Raw genomic sequence first — 17616 nt, forward strand, 5'->3', positions numbered from 1 at the left:
CATCTCCTGCATTGGCAGGCGAATTCTTTACCATTGAGCCACCTGGTAAGCTCCCCCACAAAAAAACACAGACATATATCCTCAATTCAAAGCGAGGAACTCCTATCTTTACATAACATTTTGGGTCTTGGGGGGAGTTTTTTTGGTGGTACGCAAGAGGGCTGAACAGAAGGAAACCACAGAGAAGGGATGAATTCATTCAGCTTTAGACAAAACCATCACAAAATCCAGATGGTTCCCTCCTCCTCCCTCTGATCCCTCTTGGTTCTCATTCTCGAAGTATTCTTTCTGTGTCTTGAATATGTTTTATCAATATGAATCATAGACTCAATGGATATGAGTTTGAGCAAGATGGTGAAGGACAGGGAAGCCTGGTGTGCCACAGTCCATGGGGTCAAAAAGAGTTGGACATGACTGAGCAACTGAACAATAAAAGCACGATGAATATCAAATAGTTTAGTTACTTAGATACATGTCTTTCACTCCCAAAATGTGGGGAGCTCTTCAAGAGCTGATGTCACTTCCCATGTATCTGTGTATCCACTCCCCCACCACCCAGTGCTGGTCTTGCTGCTGTCACTGTGTTGATCCTAAAAAAAAAGATATCATATGGGAATAGTCCTGAGGAATAGGAGCTACCCAGCTTTACCATAACAGCAGGGAATCAAAATGAAAGTCTATCAGAGGCAAAATGATAAGACATTTTCCAAAAATGGCACTAGTCAAAAGACCGATAAGAGCATTCACATCATTTTTATTGAATCAAAAACCATCTAGAGACAAGTGGAAAAAATAATTTATTACAGGTTCTCTTACACATGAACATGGAACATTTATACAAGTTATCAACGTGCTGATAGGAAATGCTAAATTTAAAGACAAACATTTTTACACAAAAGTAGTGGTCCTGTATTTTATAAAGATAGATATTAATAAATTATCAGAGATAATGAAGAACAACAGGTGATGATTCTAACAGGAATGCATTCTATGTTGAAATTAAAGTAACTTTTCTCAAGATGGCACCCTGGATAGAATCAAGTTCTTGTGAGCTAAGACAAAGGAGCTCATTTCTGGTAAGAAAGGGCCAAGATGGGCTCTGGCCAACCGAAACACCCCAGCTGTGATTCCAGCTTCATCCTTGGATGCAGTTAGAGTCCATAATGTTTCCTCCAAACTAATGCAATAGCTCATTGTCAAACAGTGCTGCCTTCACCAACAGCTGCATGGGGTTAATGAGATTTATAACACAAAGGATACAATGCAAAGGATAGCATTTTAGAGGAACTGTAATTGCCACATGATCTGAATGAATAACCTGATAGTTTAATAGCAAAGAAGTATATTCTCTATTTCTGAAGGGAAATTAACATAATTCTAAATAGACACTGTTTTCTTAGCATGATATATTCTTATCTGGGGAGTCTGAAACTATATTGCATTTTTCCCCTAAAATTCTGAATTCACTCCTTTAGAAAACGATTTCTATAATGATATGCACCAACACGATAAAACCTTTTTATATGTTATAGTCATTAAAATATACACATATAGAGACACTGAACAAATATGGAAAACCATGAGATATATATATATATATGTGTGTGTATATATATATATATATATACATACACACATGGCTGAATACCATCAGTTTCATTTAATTAAATTCACCAAATATTTATTGGGTGCCCACTACTTGAAAACCACCATGCCAGGCGATGCATAGTTGATCTGAAGACATGTGAAGCTCACATCAGCCACACAAAGCCAAACTTCAGATAACATACTAAACCTCAAAAATAATCAAAAGCAGAGCTAAAGTTGAATAATGAATAAGGAAAGAGATACACAGGAGAACGGCTTGGGGAAACAGGAAAAGGACGGAGGGAATCACTGGTCCCAGGCACGGCATCTGTTAGGGGGAGACTGGACCTCAACCTGCGATCTTAACCCCACAGTCCAGGATTCAGTTTTCATCCTGCTCTGCTTCCTTTAAAAAGTGAAGTAAATAGGGGATTAGTTTTCAGTGATAAGAAAGCTTGTAGATAATTCAAAATATTTTTTCTTTTTTTTTTAATAAAATTTGCTCTGCATTCATATCCACCACTTTTTTAAGCCATTCCCACCATCAGGTTGGCTGAAACAGAGCCACCCAAACAAAAGGAACAACGCTTCAGGCAAACTAATTTATCAGAAGAACATCAGGAATCATGCTAGTGCCAGAAGTAAATTATTTAAAGTGAAAAGAAGATAAAGATAAATATTTTACAACTTGGCATTTCATTCCTTTTACGACTTCTATTCTAAAAGCATTTTTAGGGAATGTGCACATCCAGGAAAATATATACAGTCGAAGAGTCTCTCCCCCTCTACAGAATCAGTACATCAACAGGGAATAGAGCATCGGGCTTGTTTCTGACGCAGGCCACTGAAAGAGGGGCAAGGCTGGCAGGACCTTGGTGTCGTGAGCCACAGTGGACCACAGGACCCCCGAGCACACCCCAGTGCTACCCCCCAGCACATGGGTTCTGGCTGGAGTGCAGCCATAGCATGAGCATGAACCTACATCTTCCCTGAGGAAGTATTTAGATTCTGGACATGCATAAATCCCTCTTCTCTAGAGACCAGTCCTGGGTGTTCATTGGAAGGACTGATGCTGAAGCTGAAACTCCAATACTTTGGCCACCTCGTGCAGAGTCGACTCATTGGAAAACACTCTGATGCTAGGAGGGATTGGGAGCAGGAGGAGAAGGGCACGACAGAGGATGAGATGGTTGGATGGCATCATCGACTTGATGGACATGAGTTTGGGTAAACTCCGGGAGTTGGTGATGGACAGGGAGACCTGGCGTGCTGCGACTCATGGGGTCACAAAGAGTTGGTCACAACTGAGCGACTGAACTGAACTCCAGGAAAGACTCACCAGGGATTAGTACGTCCAAAGATCCCCAAACATTCCACAAGGTGATGGCATGGCCTTAGAAGGATCTGGAGCTTTGTGGTTAGGAAACCACCCTTGAAGATGGTCATGTCTCAGCCCTGGCAGTGACCACATGGCAACCCAAGGCACTGGGGAGGGGGCCAGGGATGCCCCTCACTGCCCACTCACTTGTGGGGTTCCAGCCAGATTATGGCAGAAGAACCAAAACTAGGGCTTCTCTCTCCAGTGCTTTTGGTTTTAATTTCATTAGAGGACAAAACTGTCAGCCATCAGGTCTCCCCTAGAAGCTGCATTGTTCTAACCAGCTCACTAATGGGTCAGCGTTTCCGCTGCTGTACTTACATGTTCATGTAAGCAAGAATTCTTTGCAAATGAAACATATTTTCAGAGATTATGATTTAGCTCCCCATATTCATACCCTGTCTTAAAAAAGGAATTATACTCTGATGAGTCATACCTCTGTTCCTGTATTTTTTCTGGATAGAAACCAAACTTGCATTGGCTCCTTTTTGCCCTTCATGGACACGGGGCCTCTGTGCTCCAAATGGAATTGCGGGTCTGAATTTTCTGGTGTCATGAGACATCTAAAAGGGGACAGGGAACAGGCAGAGAAGCTTGGTGTATGGTCACACAAAGAAAGTAACATACATCAAAGTTATAAATGGAGATAGGAATGACACACAGTAAATTATTTAAATGTACCTCAAGGCTTTAGTAACAATACCACAGCAGAAATTCCTAAGAGTATGTAGAATCATTTAAAACCGAAATAATGACACAATCTTCTCAAATAAAAAATGAATAATCCAAAGACTTCCCTGGTGGTCCAGTGGTTAAGACTCCACACTCCCAATGCTGGGACCCCAGGTTTGATCCCTGGTTGGGGAACTAAGATCCCACATACCATGGTGTGACCAAAAAAAGAAAAATGCACCATTTTTTTTAATTGAAAAATAATAGTAATCCTAAAAGCAGAGCTGATAACTGTAAAAGGTAATAAAATCACCCAGGGAATTAAAGCAGCTGCAAAGAGACATGTTTCTAGTCAGTAGATCCTAGATGTGTTCTCTGACCTGTATGTATATTCAGACACATTTATTTTCCCTTTTTCTCCAGTGGTTTCTGTCCGGCTTGTGAGGTTAACGGTGTTTCCAAAAAGACAGTAGCGAGGCATCCGTTGTCCTATGACTCCGGTAACTACCTCCCCCGTGTGGATCCCGATCGTTATCTGCAGAATCAAAGCTCTGGTTCAATACATTCAATAATAGGGGTTATTGCTCACGCTAGACTAAAGAATTCAGAGTCATCATATAAAAATCATAAGAACTCTCCAGAACTCCAAACATATTACAGACAAAATCCCTCACACAATCTGGCTTTCAAGAGAAATATTCTTTGAAGCTTTCAAAAGTATGAATCTGGACACTTACTTTAGATTTAGGAAAGAGATTTTAAAAAATAAACCAGAAGGGACAGGGGGTTTTAATCTCATCCTCATGACTTCCAGCACATGGAATAAGGAAGGTAATTTCAAATAGATGGACAGATTTCCCATTTCTATGGAAGAATATAATAGGTTCAAAAAAATATTAGTCTTTGTTCATACAGATGCTGAAAGGCACATGAAACAATGCTCAACATCACTAATTATTAGAGAAATGCAAATCAAAACTATAATGAAGTATCACTTCACACTGGTCAGAACAGCCATCATTAAAAAGTCTACAAATAATAATGCTGGAGAGGGTATGGAGAAAATGGAACCCTCCTATACTGTTGCTGGGAATATAAGTTGGTGCAGCCCCTATGGAGAACAGTATGGAGGTTCCTTAAAAAACTATAAATAGAACTGCCATATGATCCAGCAATCCCACTGCAGGGCACACATCCAAAGAAAACTTTAATTCAAAAATACACATGCACCCCAATGTTCACAGCAGCACTGTTTACAATAACCAGGACACAGAAGCAACTTAAGCGTCCATTGAGAGATGAATGGATAGGGAAGATGTAGTACATATATACAATACAATATTATTCAGCCATAAGAATGAAATAATGCCATTTGCAGCCACATGGAGGGACCAAGCATAGTAAGTGAAGTAAGTCTGCTGCTGCTGCTAAGTCACTTCAGTCGTGTCCGACTCTGCGACCCCACAGACGGCAGCCCACCAGGCTCCGCCGTCGCTGAGATTCTCCAGGCAAGAACACTGGAGTGGGTTGCCATTTCCTTCTCCAATGCATGAAAGTGAAAAGTGAAACGGAAGTCGCTCAGTCGTTCCCAACTCTTAGTGACCCCATGGACTGCAGCCTTCCAGGCTCGTTCATCCATGGGATTTTCCAGGCAAGAGTACTGGAGTGGGTTGCCATTGCCTTCTCCGGTGAAATAAGCCAGACAAAGACAAATATCATATGATACCATTTATATGTGGAATCTAAAATTTGACACAAATGAACTTACCCATGAAACAGAAACAGACTCATAGACATAGAGAACAGACCCATGGTTACCAAAGAGGAGAAGGAATGGAGGAGGGATAAAATAGGAGTTTGGGATCAGCAGATATACCCTACTATAAATAAAATAGATAAACAACAAGGACCTACTGTATAGCACAGAGAACTCTACTCAATATCCTGCATTAAACCATAATGGGAAAGAATATGAAAAAAATATACATACATATGTATATAAATGAATCATTGCTGTACAGTAGAAACTAACAGCACTGTAAAATATACTTCAATTAAAACATTAAAAATATTTAATCTTTGTTGTCAAGATGCAATTCCTTATGCATAATTAATGATTCGCTGGTCAAGAATATAAATCAGTTGTACAAAAGGCCTGCTAGCCGCTAAGTCACTTCAGTCGTGTCCGACTCTGTGCGACCCCATAGACAGCAGCCCACTAGGCTTCTCTGTCCCTGGGATTCTCCAGGCAAGAATACTGGAGTGGGTTGCCAACAAAAGGCCTACTACTACCATTAAAATATGTGTTTTACCTACTAACCTGAACAGATTCACCGTCTACTTGGACCTGGCCAGCAATCTCCATCATGTCCAAGGCCAGGTGGCAGATGGACCGTGCATGGTGGATGCACGGCTCGGGCAGCCCGCTCACCGTCATGTACTTGTCCCCAACAGTCTCCACCTGGTAGGGCACAGACTGGTTAGTACAAGCAGGACTGATTCATGTGCCACCCTTACACAAAACATGCTTTTCCAATTGCCATCAATAACTTTCAACTTTCCTCCCCTGAATCTCTTAAAATTCTAATATATTCGATGCCAAGAAGAAGAAAACTGGTCAGTATTTAAAATGTACACACCTGGCACTTGAAGTCTGATTACAGGCAGGGACAGAACACAGTATTATTTTTCTTTTAGTAAGTCCTAGTTTCTCACCTTAGACATCCTTATGACCCAGCAGAATAATTTACGACCCTATTTCCCCTTAAAACAGTGATGGTTTGATGGGCCCAAGCGCCACTTCCCTAAGTTCAGTGGTTCATACTGGTCATTAACCATTTATTTATTTATTTATTTTTAGTTTTTTATTTTTTAAATTTTAAAATCTTTAATTCTTACATGTGTTCCCAAACATGAACCCCCCTCCCACCTCCCTCCCCATAACATCAAGACAGGGAAAGAGACACAGATGTGTATAACCATTTATTTTTATGATGTGCTCACACCGTGTTACATTGTTCCTCAGGAATGGCCATAAAAATAAATAGTCCCTGGGGCACTGCTATGACTCCAGATGCCTGGGGATGGTTTTAGATCACATTCTTGCCTTTACTAAGCAATATTCCACTGACTTCCTTTTTTCAATGTTTTAATTCTTTTCTAACCGAAACCATGGGCAGAAATGCCTTATGAATGTTTATTTCCAGTTGATGTTATCTAAAAGCAGGTCTGAGTCCCTGGCATCCCTCCTATGCTCCCTGACTTCTCTACTGTGCAAATCATTTATACCTTTCAGTAAAAATATCTCTGGCAGAGCACTGAAACAAATGTTACATTTATATTATGTGTGATAAACCACGTGTACAGATTTATTCACGTAAGTGCAAATAAGTTGCTAAATATTTTAACTAGGGAAGCATCTGCTCCATTCATTTGAGGAACAGGGAAGAGACTATTTTAGAACAAGAGGTAATTATTTAAGAAAATGGTAAACAATGAATGCATGAGAGCTGACTGTACTCAGGCTGCAGGGCTACAGTCAGGGACTGTGACTGCCGTGCCATTGGAAGACAGGGTCTGAAAATTCAGAGTAATGAATGGCACTGCATTCAGACAGGGCATGGACTTGCCTTATAAACAAATGGATTTTTCCGGGAGTCCGTCAGAGTGTCAAATCTAGTGTAGAGGTCGTTGAGGAGGTTGACAATCTTCATGGCCCCTTCCCCAGACGCGTGCTTGCTGCAGAAGGCATTGAAGCCCACAATGCCGCTGAAGAGGATAGTCACGTTGTCATATCTCTTTGCGGGCACCGGACGCTTGTGCCTCAGCTCGTTGGCCACAGATGGAGGGAGCACGGAATACAGCAACCTGTCCAGAGGGAGCAGGACAGAGCCACCATGAGAGCTGCTGAGAGCTGCTTCAGTGCTTCCACTGCCCACTTTAGCGCCTCTGGTGCCGTGTGCACAGTGAAGGCTCTGCTAGGAGCCATCATTAGCCACATTCATAAGTCAAGGCTAGAAAATATAAACAATTGGTTTGTTTTAAACCAATCCAAACCTCTCCCAATCCAAACCAATTCAAAGTGTATCAAAATAAGCCACACAAAACACACAGACAAAACAAAGGACAGACACCAGGAAGCTGAAGTTGTTCTCTGTGCCTTGTGTTTCCACTCCCCAACTGCGATATTCATGGGATGAAAGAAGTCATTCCAGCACTTAGCTCTGTGGTGTGGTGGTGGTGGTGGAGTCGCTAAGTTGCGTCTGACTCTTGCAACACCATGGGCTCCCAGGGACACAGTCACCTCTCAGGGGCAAGCTGTCTGCCTCAACATTTGTCACCTGACATGAAATAGATGCCCCCAACAAGGACCTACTGTACAGCACCGGGAACTGTACTCAGCATTTTGTAATAATCTATAAAGAAAAAGAATCTGAAAAAGAATATACATGTATAAATGAATTGCTGTGCTGTGCACCCGGAACTAACACAATGCTGTAAATCAACTAGACTTCAGCGAAAGAAAGGAAGGACAGAAGGAAGAAAGAAAAGAAAACGGGTTTTCCTTCCTGCCTCACTTCTCTGTGGAAGAAACTGATAAAGCAGGTAAGAAACTGGTCTAGAAAAGAAAAGATCTCATTCTCATTGACGATCCTGAGACCAGGCTGATGGCACAAAAAGACACTGGCGTGGGGAGGAGGGGAGCAAGCACACAGGAGGTGAGAGCTGAGACCTGAGAGTCTCCTGGGTTAGACAACCAGAGGAGCAAATGACACCTCCCAGCCTATTTCTCCCCGAAGCCAGCTGTCACTCAGGGCTAGGTTTAAGAAGCTGAGGTCACATTTTTTTTTCTGGCTTCAGTGGAATTTCTTCAGTCTTTCATTCTCACTCTCAAACATAGAACATTTTATAAAATGCTTTAAGGCTATTTTGAATATTACATGTGAACAGTAGCATGACTTCGTTTCAACGAAAATTAGTAGTCAATGTTTATAATTAAATCACTTTGAAAATCAAATATCAACAAAGAGAGAAACCTGGGTGATTTTCCAATTTAACAGCCGAGCAGGATCTGAGCAACTCAAACTTAACAATTCCAGACAACTTTGAGCCTCAGTTCTAAACACCATCTCACAATGTATTATTTTTCATGAAGGAAGCTGTTCCACATACTAATAAAATATACAATTTTGAGTTGTTTCTTGAGCAGTAGGAGGGATTTTGAGTACCTGCCTCATCCCGTATACTTGTGGAGATTTGAAAAATACCTGGAAAGACTAAGGGGTTAGGGCTTCAAGGAAAGTAAAGTGATCTCAAATAAACTATTATTTTCATCTTCAATTATACAGAGTAGGAGAAGTGAAGAAAGAGGCTAAGGACAAAGATAGACATTCACCTGGATTCTCTATCCATCTATGCTGTTGACAAACAGTTGACATGTTTACCTTGCATCCATCCATGGGCAACAACACATGTATCAGTGCAAGAAAGTCTGATTAGACATCAGACATCACAGGAAGTGATTCTGCTACCAATGCTATGGTGTCAAGTAGAGTGAAATAGTCCTACAGGAAGGAAGGTCAGGTCAATTCTCTAAGATTGCTTCCTATTATCCAAATGCTAAAAATGAACACATAAGACCCTGCGTACAATTCTCTTATGCAAGTCAGTGATTTTGTGTTTTTAATTAATTTTAATTAATATACTTCTAATATATCTCTATTCCTCAAGCAAGGCCAAGTGGTATGCACAATGTGTATTTGTTTAAATAAATTACTTGAAAATGAAATACGATCTTATATGTCACTTGGCCCACTATTTCAAAATTTAAAGCACTGTTCACAGTTTTGTATAGTTTTGTATTTTGATACTTTTGTTCGTGAATCGAATTACAGATGTAATCGTTGTCATCACAGACGACACTACAGTCTGTCAGATTCATATCTGCCAAATCCTAAAATAATTTGGCATTCAAGAACTCTTTGGAAATATAATGGCCAAATCTAAGCTCAGTGTTCAGTGTACCCCAGCACCTGGCAGCCCTGGCACAGAGAGGATTCTCGGTGCACACTCCTGCGTGAAGAAATGGATGAACGGGCAGTCAGACTTGAAACATGCACTTGAGTTATTCTAATGATTTGCAGAGACATGATTTGTCGTATATTCTTTCAGCTTCGTTTGTAAAATTAGAAGACATATCCCCATTACTATTATGACTGATTTCTTTCTGTGTACCTGACAGATTTAAGTGACGTGGAAGAGTTTATTTAGGACTCCGTAACTGCGACAGGTTCCACAGCTTGGAGTCTTTGTACAGAAAAGAACCCTTGTATGCTATTACTATTTAATCACTAAAGTGATGTTGCCTTGAAGCCTAAATTATATGTAATGTCCAATCTCTGGGCACTTTGCCTCCCAGGTGATAAGCATTAAGCTAAAATATCTTTATTCAGCTCACAGGAAATGTCCTGACAAGGCCCACCTGTAAGTGGCTGCAGGCAAGAAGAAATTAACACACCCCCTCTGGAGGCTGCTGGGAACCAGGAAACGCTTGGCTTGAGTCCCTCCCCTTTCAGTTAAAAGAGCCTGAATTCTAACTCAGGCAAGACAGGTCTTTGGAACATGAGTTCACCATCTTCTCCATCTGCTGGCTTTCATAATGAAGTCTCTATTCCTTGCCCCAACACCCCATCTCCGGATTTACTGGCCTGTCATGAGGCAAGTAACCTGAGCTTGGACCCAGTCACAGTCTGTCAGCCTTAACTACAGGAGAGCCACTGAATCCACCATGCAGGACAGCTCTGCCTGTCATCTGTAACCAGAGGTTACATTCTTACGTGTCCGTCTTTTTCTTTTCATCTTCCAGGGCTCGTAACGTGAGCTGCAGCCTGTCCGTAAGGATTTCCAGTTCCTGGGTCAGCTTGTACTCCTCTCTGAACTGCTCTCCTAGGAGCACGAGGTCCCGAGTGGCATCGTGCAGAGGGATGTCACTCAGATACAGCCCTCGCCGGGTCAGGTCATCCAGGTTCATGACACTGTCATAAGGAGAAGGACACACAGTCAGACCCCATGCTCCCACGGCAGCACCACCCTGGTTTCCATCAAGGAGTCTAATCCTGCCACTGCCTGCCATTCAAAAGGTCAGGCTGAAGAAAACTCAATAAAAGCAAGAGGAATATGACTTCATTCTTCTTAAACATCTATCAAAAAGAAGTGAACTTGAAATGCAGTTTTGCCAAACTGCATTTTTTTATGTCGTCAGCCTAAATTGAAAGATAATGTGAAAAGTTGCTTTATGAAACCCACTCAGGTTTTTATCTCAAGGCTGTTTATATTGCCAGAGGTTTTCCTCACTATAAAGAAATGAAGAAAAAGTTATCTTGGGAATTCCCTGGCAGTCCAGTGGTGAAGACTTCGCCTTCCAGTGCAGGGGTGCGGGTTTGTTGGGAAGCAAAGATCCCACATGCTTTGAGGCCAAAAAAACAAAACATGAAACAGAAGCAATATTGTAACAAATTCAACAAAGACTTTAAAAATGGTCCACATCAAAAAGCAGTCTTGAAAAAAAAGTTATCTTTACTCTCTTTTACATCCAGGATAATAATGCTCCTTCTACAAAACTAATTGATTGTCATCTTATGGAATCTACGATTCTTGTAACTAGTTGTTTTCTCTTTCAGACACAATGACTAGAGGTTGACACCAGATTTATGACCCATCTGCAACACGAATTTTCTGTACTCTTGACTTCTAACATGTATTTTTACACACTACTCTAATTTCTGGCTCCACTTTCTTCTGTTACTCTTATTTTCTTTGGCTTATTTGTTTCATCTATTTATTTTTGCTGAATTGTATGCATCTTTGTGACTTGTCATTTTTAGAAAATGTAATATTTATTGGTTCAGTGAAGATCTGATAAATAAAAATTAGACTGTTTTTTAAAAATTTAGTCTTTGGTTAAAATATCTTAAGGTTACATTACTGGCTTTAATTATTTAAATGCCAAATAACTATTTCCAGTCATTCATAACAATAATCTCTCTAAACTGACATAATTGTGTTGTGAATTTACTGAAGAATTTTGGATTAACAAAATGTCTCCCTGAAATATATTCTCAGAATGTCCATTAAAAAAGCAAAAAATGAGCACACCAATAAAGGAAAATAAAACAATCAAAGAGTCTATTGTTGACACACATCCCTCGGGAAAGAAGCCAGATCATCCACCAGTGGTTTCAAGACTGGCCAATTAGTAGAGAAAAAAAAAATATAAGTTTAAACTGAAAATGAATCATTAAAATGCTCATATTGAGAGAGAAAATCAAATCATGTCATTGTTCAAAAAACTTATTATTATCTTAATGAGCTGTGTGCTTAGTTGTTCAGTTGTGTCTAACTCTTTGCAACCCCATGGACTGTATGTAGCCGGCCAGGCTCCTCTGTCCATGGGACTCTCTAGGCAAGAATACTGGAGTGGGTTGCCATGCCCTCCTCCAGGGCATCTTTCCGACCCAGGAATCAAACCTGGGTCTCCTGCATTGGAAGCGGATTCTTTATCAGCTAAGCTACCAGGGAAGCTCCACACTATCCTGTCCTCCTGGAACTATACATTTCACAAGTTAAAGTGCTTTTAGTTGGTATCTTATGGAATGTGAGTACCAATTTTTTTATACACACGAGCAGTTCCCATATAAGAAGGCTTCTCAGGTGGCTCAGTGGTAAAGACTACACCTGTCAATGCAGGAGATTCAAGAGGCTCAGGTTCAATCCCTGGGTCGGGAAGATCCCCTGGAGGAGAAAATGGCAACCTACTCAAGAATCCCATGAACAGAGGAACCTGGCAGGCTACAGTCCACAGGGTAGGAAAGAGTCAGACACGACTGAGTGAGCACACACACACACACACGGTCCCATATAACAACTGGTGATTATATTACTATGTATCCTATTTCTGCATATGATAATTAGCAAGTAGACTCCAAATTTCTGCCTGTACTTCCAAAGAAACCATTCTCTCCATGAATAAGAACTGTCTCTATTTAAAAGTTATCTTTCTACCAATGCTCAACTTGGAAAAAGGCAGAAGGAAAAGACATTTACTGATAGCAGATGCAGATACAGTTTGATTAATGGAGGTTATTAATAAAAAATATGAGTTTATATTCCCTAATTCTGTCTCTCTTATTTTCATAATATTTTCTCAGGGGAAAAACTCTATCATTAGTCTTATATAATCTTTAATACCAGATTTTTTTATTATAATATATTAATATATTTATAATAGTTATTAAAATTTTAATAATTTTAAAGAAGGCTGTTATAAAATCCATTAATTTTTTCAGAAATTTTGAAACAATATTTTCAAGTGAAAAGTGATTATTTGGACTTTAAATTTTTAATCAATAGCCCTCCAAAACATGCTTTGTCAACTGTTACTAAATAATATGCATACATTTTGGCTATACAAATTAAAAATGTACAAAATATTACCTAACAACAAGTTTTATAATTATCTGTTTCTACTGTTCTAACATAAATTTAGACACATTACTTACTCTGAATTCCCACGTATCTTTTAGAAAAGTGCTTTGTCAAACTATAAAAATGCCAGCCTACAGTTGTACTTCCCTCTGATGTTTACTATGTCCCATAATTCACATAAATTTTAACTTAATACTGCATTGTGCATAGTGTATCTCAGTTAAAGTAGAAAAATGTTTTTAACATAAAATAGTTTAAATCCAGAAATCATTAGAAAAATAATTTCTTGGTGCCAAATACACCTGTGTATTTATGCCATCATATTATTAATAAATGCTTTGTAGACTTGTTTTCTCCATGATGCCTCTCTGGAAGGTACAAAACTACAGAATTAGCTAACTTCAGATTACATATCCACTGACCTAAGGCATAAACACTCAACAGATTGATTAAGATGTGGCAAATAAAAGAGAATAATGATTTCTTCTGAGTTATTATACAAGTTCAACAAAATTATCCTTGTTACAGAGAGATGTCTAAGAAGAGTTGTAACATCTAAGTATACTTTGTAGAAACAATTGAGTAAAATATTATTGAATTTCCTTTTAGCAAAAGATGGGTGCTTATATCCATTATAATTCATCTAAAAGTGATTACCTTGGTGAGCACAGGAAAAGTATGCTGTCTGCTTCAGGCAAGTAGATCATCTGACCCTTGAGCCGTAAGCAGCTGATTTCAGTGCCCGTCAGCTCATCCTCACACTCTGATTTCTCTACATCCAACAAACCTTCCTGGAAAAGGCAAGACACAGAGTCAACACATGCATCTCTCCCAAGAAGGGCACAGGGACCTCATTCCCACCAAACCATAAGGGAGAACAGGGACCCAGGCAGAACTGAAGAGGCCTTTCACCGGAGTCTGCCAGGTAACAACCAGACAACCTGACATCACTGCAGAAATGCAAACTGAACCCACGAAGAGAGGAGCTTTGCTACTTTGACATCCTTGTGGCAATTCTGTGACTCTCATTTCTGATTTTCCATGGAGCAGATGGTAAAGAACCAGTCTGCAACGTGGGAGACCTGGGTTTGATCCCTGGGTTAGGAAGATCCCCTGGAGAAGGACAGAGAAACCTACTCCAGTATTCTTGTCTGAAAAGTCCCATGGACAAAGGAACCCGGCAGGCTACTGTCCACTGGGGTCACAAACAGATGGGTACAACTGAGCCAACTAAGCATAACTGGTTCACTCATGTGTGACTGGCCCATCCAGGCAAGGCATTTTTAAAATTCACTTCTGTTCATTTTGATCCGTGACTAGAATCCCACTGCTCCTCAGACAACCCCCAATTTAGCACCATTGCTTTTGAAACAGGATTCCCTTCAGGGTCTGGTTTTGCTCTCTCTACACCTTCTGAATCTCACAGAATGTTTTTGTAGCTAATTATCCCTGTGGAACACTTCTAAACTGTAACAGACCTTACTTCCTCATATTGAGTGAAATAACATCTTGATTACCTTGCTTCTCAACACGAAGACTGTATTGATGTGTGAGAGGATTCCATGGAAACTGATGTCAATGTGAGGACGGACCAGGGAGAAGACAGACAGGAGGCTGCAGTTCCCAGGCTGGAGCTAAAATGCAGATGAAAAAAAAAAGGGCACTTAATTAGTACTTTGGTGAATTTTAAATTCCTTTCTTTTGCCTAAAAGTGTCAACTGATTTTCAACATTATTTTCAGACAGCAGATAAACAGTGGCTATTTGCTCAATGATGAATAAATTAAGTGAAAGCTGATTGTTACTGGAAAGTCGTTTTCTCATGAAAACAAGACCACTATTTCTGTAAAATTCTCCCACTGCTCTTGTGATTAAAAGAGAAAAAAAAAGTAGCTGTCCTAAGCAAAGTTGCAGTATGCGCAAACATACTGAGTTTACAGTTACAGTACTTCTGTGATATACCAAGTGCTCCATGTTCCCTGACAGATAAACAAAGGTTAAGTGAATCAGTGGCCACGTATAACAGTAACATTTCAGTGGCCTTCCATCTCAGGCTCCCAGAGAATGTAATGTCCTTTACCTGGGGAAGGACTCTATAGATGGCGTTGCCACATTGAGTGACCACAAGATCCCTGTCAAATATGATGTGAAAGGGAAATGCTTTGCAGAACGTATACGGGCTGATGCGTGATTCCTGGGTACCGTTTTCTTCAAATCTGTCAAGATCTTCATAGAAATCCTCTTCTTTTGACTCTTTTTCTTCAATCAAAAATTGAGTATGATCACATTCTTCATTTCTTTGTTGAATAACCTGGATGCCAAAGAGGGAAATGGTGTTAACTGTCCTGGCATTTCCATTTGGTTACAATATTTAAATACCTAAGAAATTGGTAATGAGAACCACATTTAGAAGGTTAATTTTAAAATGTTTAAATATGCAAATACTGGTGGTGGACTTTTGGACTCAGAGGGAGAGGGAGAGGGTGGGATGATTTGGGAGAATGACATTCTAACATGTATACTATCATGTGAATTGAATCGCCAGTCTATGTCTGACGCAGGATGCAGCATGCTTGGGGCTGGTGCATGGGGATGACCCAGAAAGATGTTATGGGGAGGGAGGTGGGAGGGGGGTTCATGTTTGGGAATGCATGTAAGAATTAAAGATTTTAAAATTTAAAAAATAAAAAACTAAAAAAAAAAAAAATTAAAAAAAAAAATATGCAAATACTGGTGGTGGTTTAGTCGTTAAGCCGTGTCCGACTCTTGCAACCCCATGGACTGTAGCCTGCCAGATTCCTCTGTCCATGGGATTCTCCGGGTAAGAATACTGGAGTGGGTTGCCATTTCCTTCTCCAGGGGATCTTCCCAACTCAGGAATCGAACCCAGGTCTCCTGCACTGCAGGCAGATTCTTTACCAACTGAGCTATGAGAGAAGCCCAATGCAAATACTATATATGCCTAATATAGAAAACTATTTTTGAATACTGATTTAGGAAATTTGAAGACAATAATTATTCACAGTAAAACTGCAAATCTGGTAGGAGTCCCCTAGTGGTCCATGCAGCATCTTTGGTAGAATCTGGAGTAAAGCACCCCCTGTCCCCACAGACTCAGCGACCCCTCAAGCCAGGCACACACGTACGGTAAATGATGGACACATCAGACAGAGCAGTACTGTTTAATATGATAAAAAATGCTGTGTGGAAACAGAGGAAAACTAAATGACAAAAACACATATCTTAAAATATATGTGATGTCTTTTTTATCTATCAACTAGCAAGCATATAAAACTGTAGTGCCATATTAGGTAGGATACAGAAAAAAAAGAGTCATTTCATTTATCACTAATGGAAGGGTATTCTGATTAATCTTTCTGAAGGATAGACTGACAATATGCATAAAAATCCCCCTCCCCAAGTTATATTCTTTGATTTAATTCTAAATCTAGAAGTTTATTTTATGGGAGTTATCCTGATATGAGCAAAACTCTCTAATTTAAAAAATAACTACATTTCTAAATATTATTCACAAGCAAATACATGCTTAAGGTATAAAAAAGATTTTCTCTTTTGGGTTTAAGAAACTGCAACCAACATGTCCTCTTAAAAAGGGAAAAACATCTCGAGTTGCAGCCAGATCAAAATGGGAGGCAGTTGGGAGAGTATTTCTTCAGTTGCAGCTAAATAAGGGCAAAGCACTGCTCTTTTCCCCCTTTTTCCGTAGTTCACTGCACCAAACTCTGACACTGAGGAACAAATAGCAATTAATATGAACTGTTATATACATATTCCCACATATTGTTTGATGGTAAAATCAGGGTATTACTATTAAAACTTCCACACCAATCTACACTGGTTAAAGATCAGTATTCTCATTTACGATGGGAAAATTTTGCCCCAAGAAGACTCATTCCCTAAAGTCTCCAAGGCAACACAAGGCAATCTAAAAATTTTGATGTTTTACTCTTTCCATTTCAGCTAGAAGAACTGAATTATATGCAAGCCAAGTTTACGAATTCCTCAATTCTACTCTCCTGCTTTGCTTAAATTTGCAAGACAGCTTTTCTGATTATATTTGTAACCTCTCCTTCATTTATCACTTTATGACATGGTCTACTATTTCTTAAGTAGTTAAATTATCTGGTAGCTCCAGACTTATGAGACTTACAGACTTAAGCATACCTCGGGATGGTGGATGAACCTAGAACCTATTATACTGAGTGAAGTGAGTCAGAAAGAGAAAGATAAATACCATATTTCTAACACATATATATGGAATCTAGAAAAACGGTGCTGAAGAATTTATTTATAGGGCAACAATGGGAGAAACAGACATAGAGAATAGACTTATAGACATGGGGAGAGGGGAGGAGAGGGTGAGCTGTATGGAGAGAGTAACATGGAAACTTACAGTACCATATGTAAAATAGATGGCCAATGGGGATTTGGTGTATGGCTCAGGAAACTCAAACAGGGGCTCTGTATCAACCTAGA

General features: G+C 39.8%; 1 protein-coding gene across 7 annotated transcripts in view; it reads right to left on the reverse strand.

The window, feature by feature from the left end:
- Window positions 1-734: 734 nt before the first annotated feature.
- Window positions 735-17616, reverse strand: part of GUCY1B1 (guanylate cyclase 1 soluble subunit beta 1) — a 53314-nt gene continuing 36432 nt past the window's right edge. For all 7 annotated transcript variants that reach the window (XM_015101545.3, XM_060400671.1, XM_042234414.1 and 4 more), the window contains 9 exons: window positions 15200-15430; window positions 14638-14754; window positions 13778-13911; window positions 10474-10671; window positions 7267-7504; window positions 5958-6098; window positions 4018-4172; window positions 3402-3528; window positions 735-1993 (listed from right to left, as the gene is read on the reverse strand). In XM_015101545.3, coding sequence (XP_014957031.2) covers window positions 1970-1993; window positions 3402-3528; window positions 4018-4172; window positions 5958-6098; window positions 7267-7504; window positions 10474-10671; window positions 13778-13911; window positions 14638-14754; window positions 15200-15430 — 1365 coding nt within the window. In that variant the 3' untranslated portion in view covers window positions 735-1969. The remainder of the gene's footprint in view (window positions 1994-3401; window positions 3529-4017; window positions 4173-5957; window positions 6099-7266; window positions 7505-10473; window positions 10672-13777; window positions 13912-14637; window positions 14755-15199; window positions 15431-17616) is intronic.

This window comes from Ovis aries, chromosome 17 (genome assembly GCF_016772045.2).
Source record: "Ovis aries strain OAR_USU_Benz2616 breed Rambouillet chromosome 17, ARS-UI_Ramb_v3.0, whole genome shotgun sequence".
Lineage (NCBI taxonomy): Eukaryota > Metazoa > Chordata > Mammalia > Artiodactyla > Bovidae > Ovis > Ovis aries.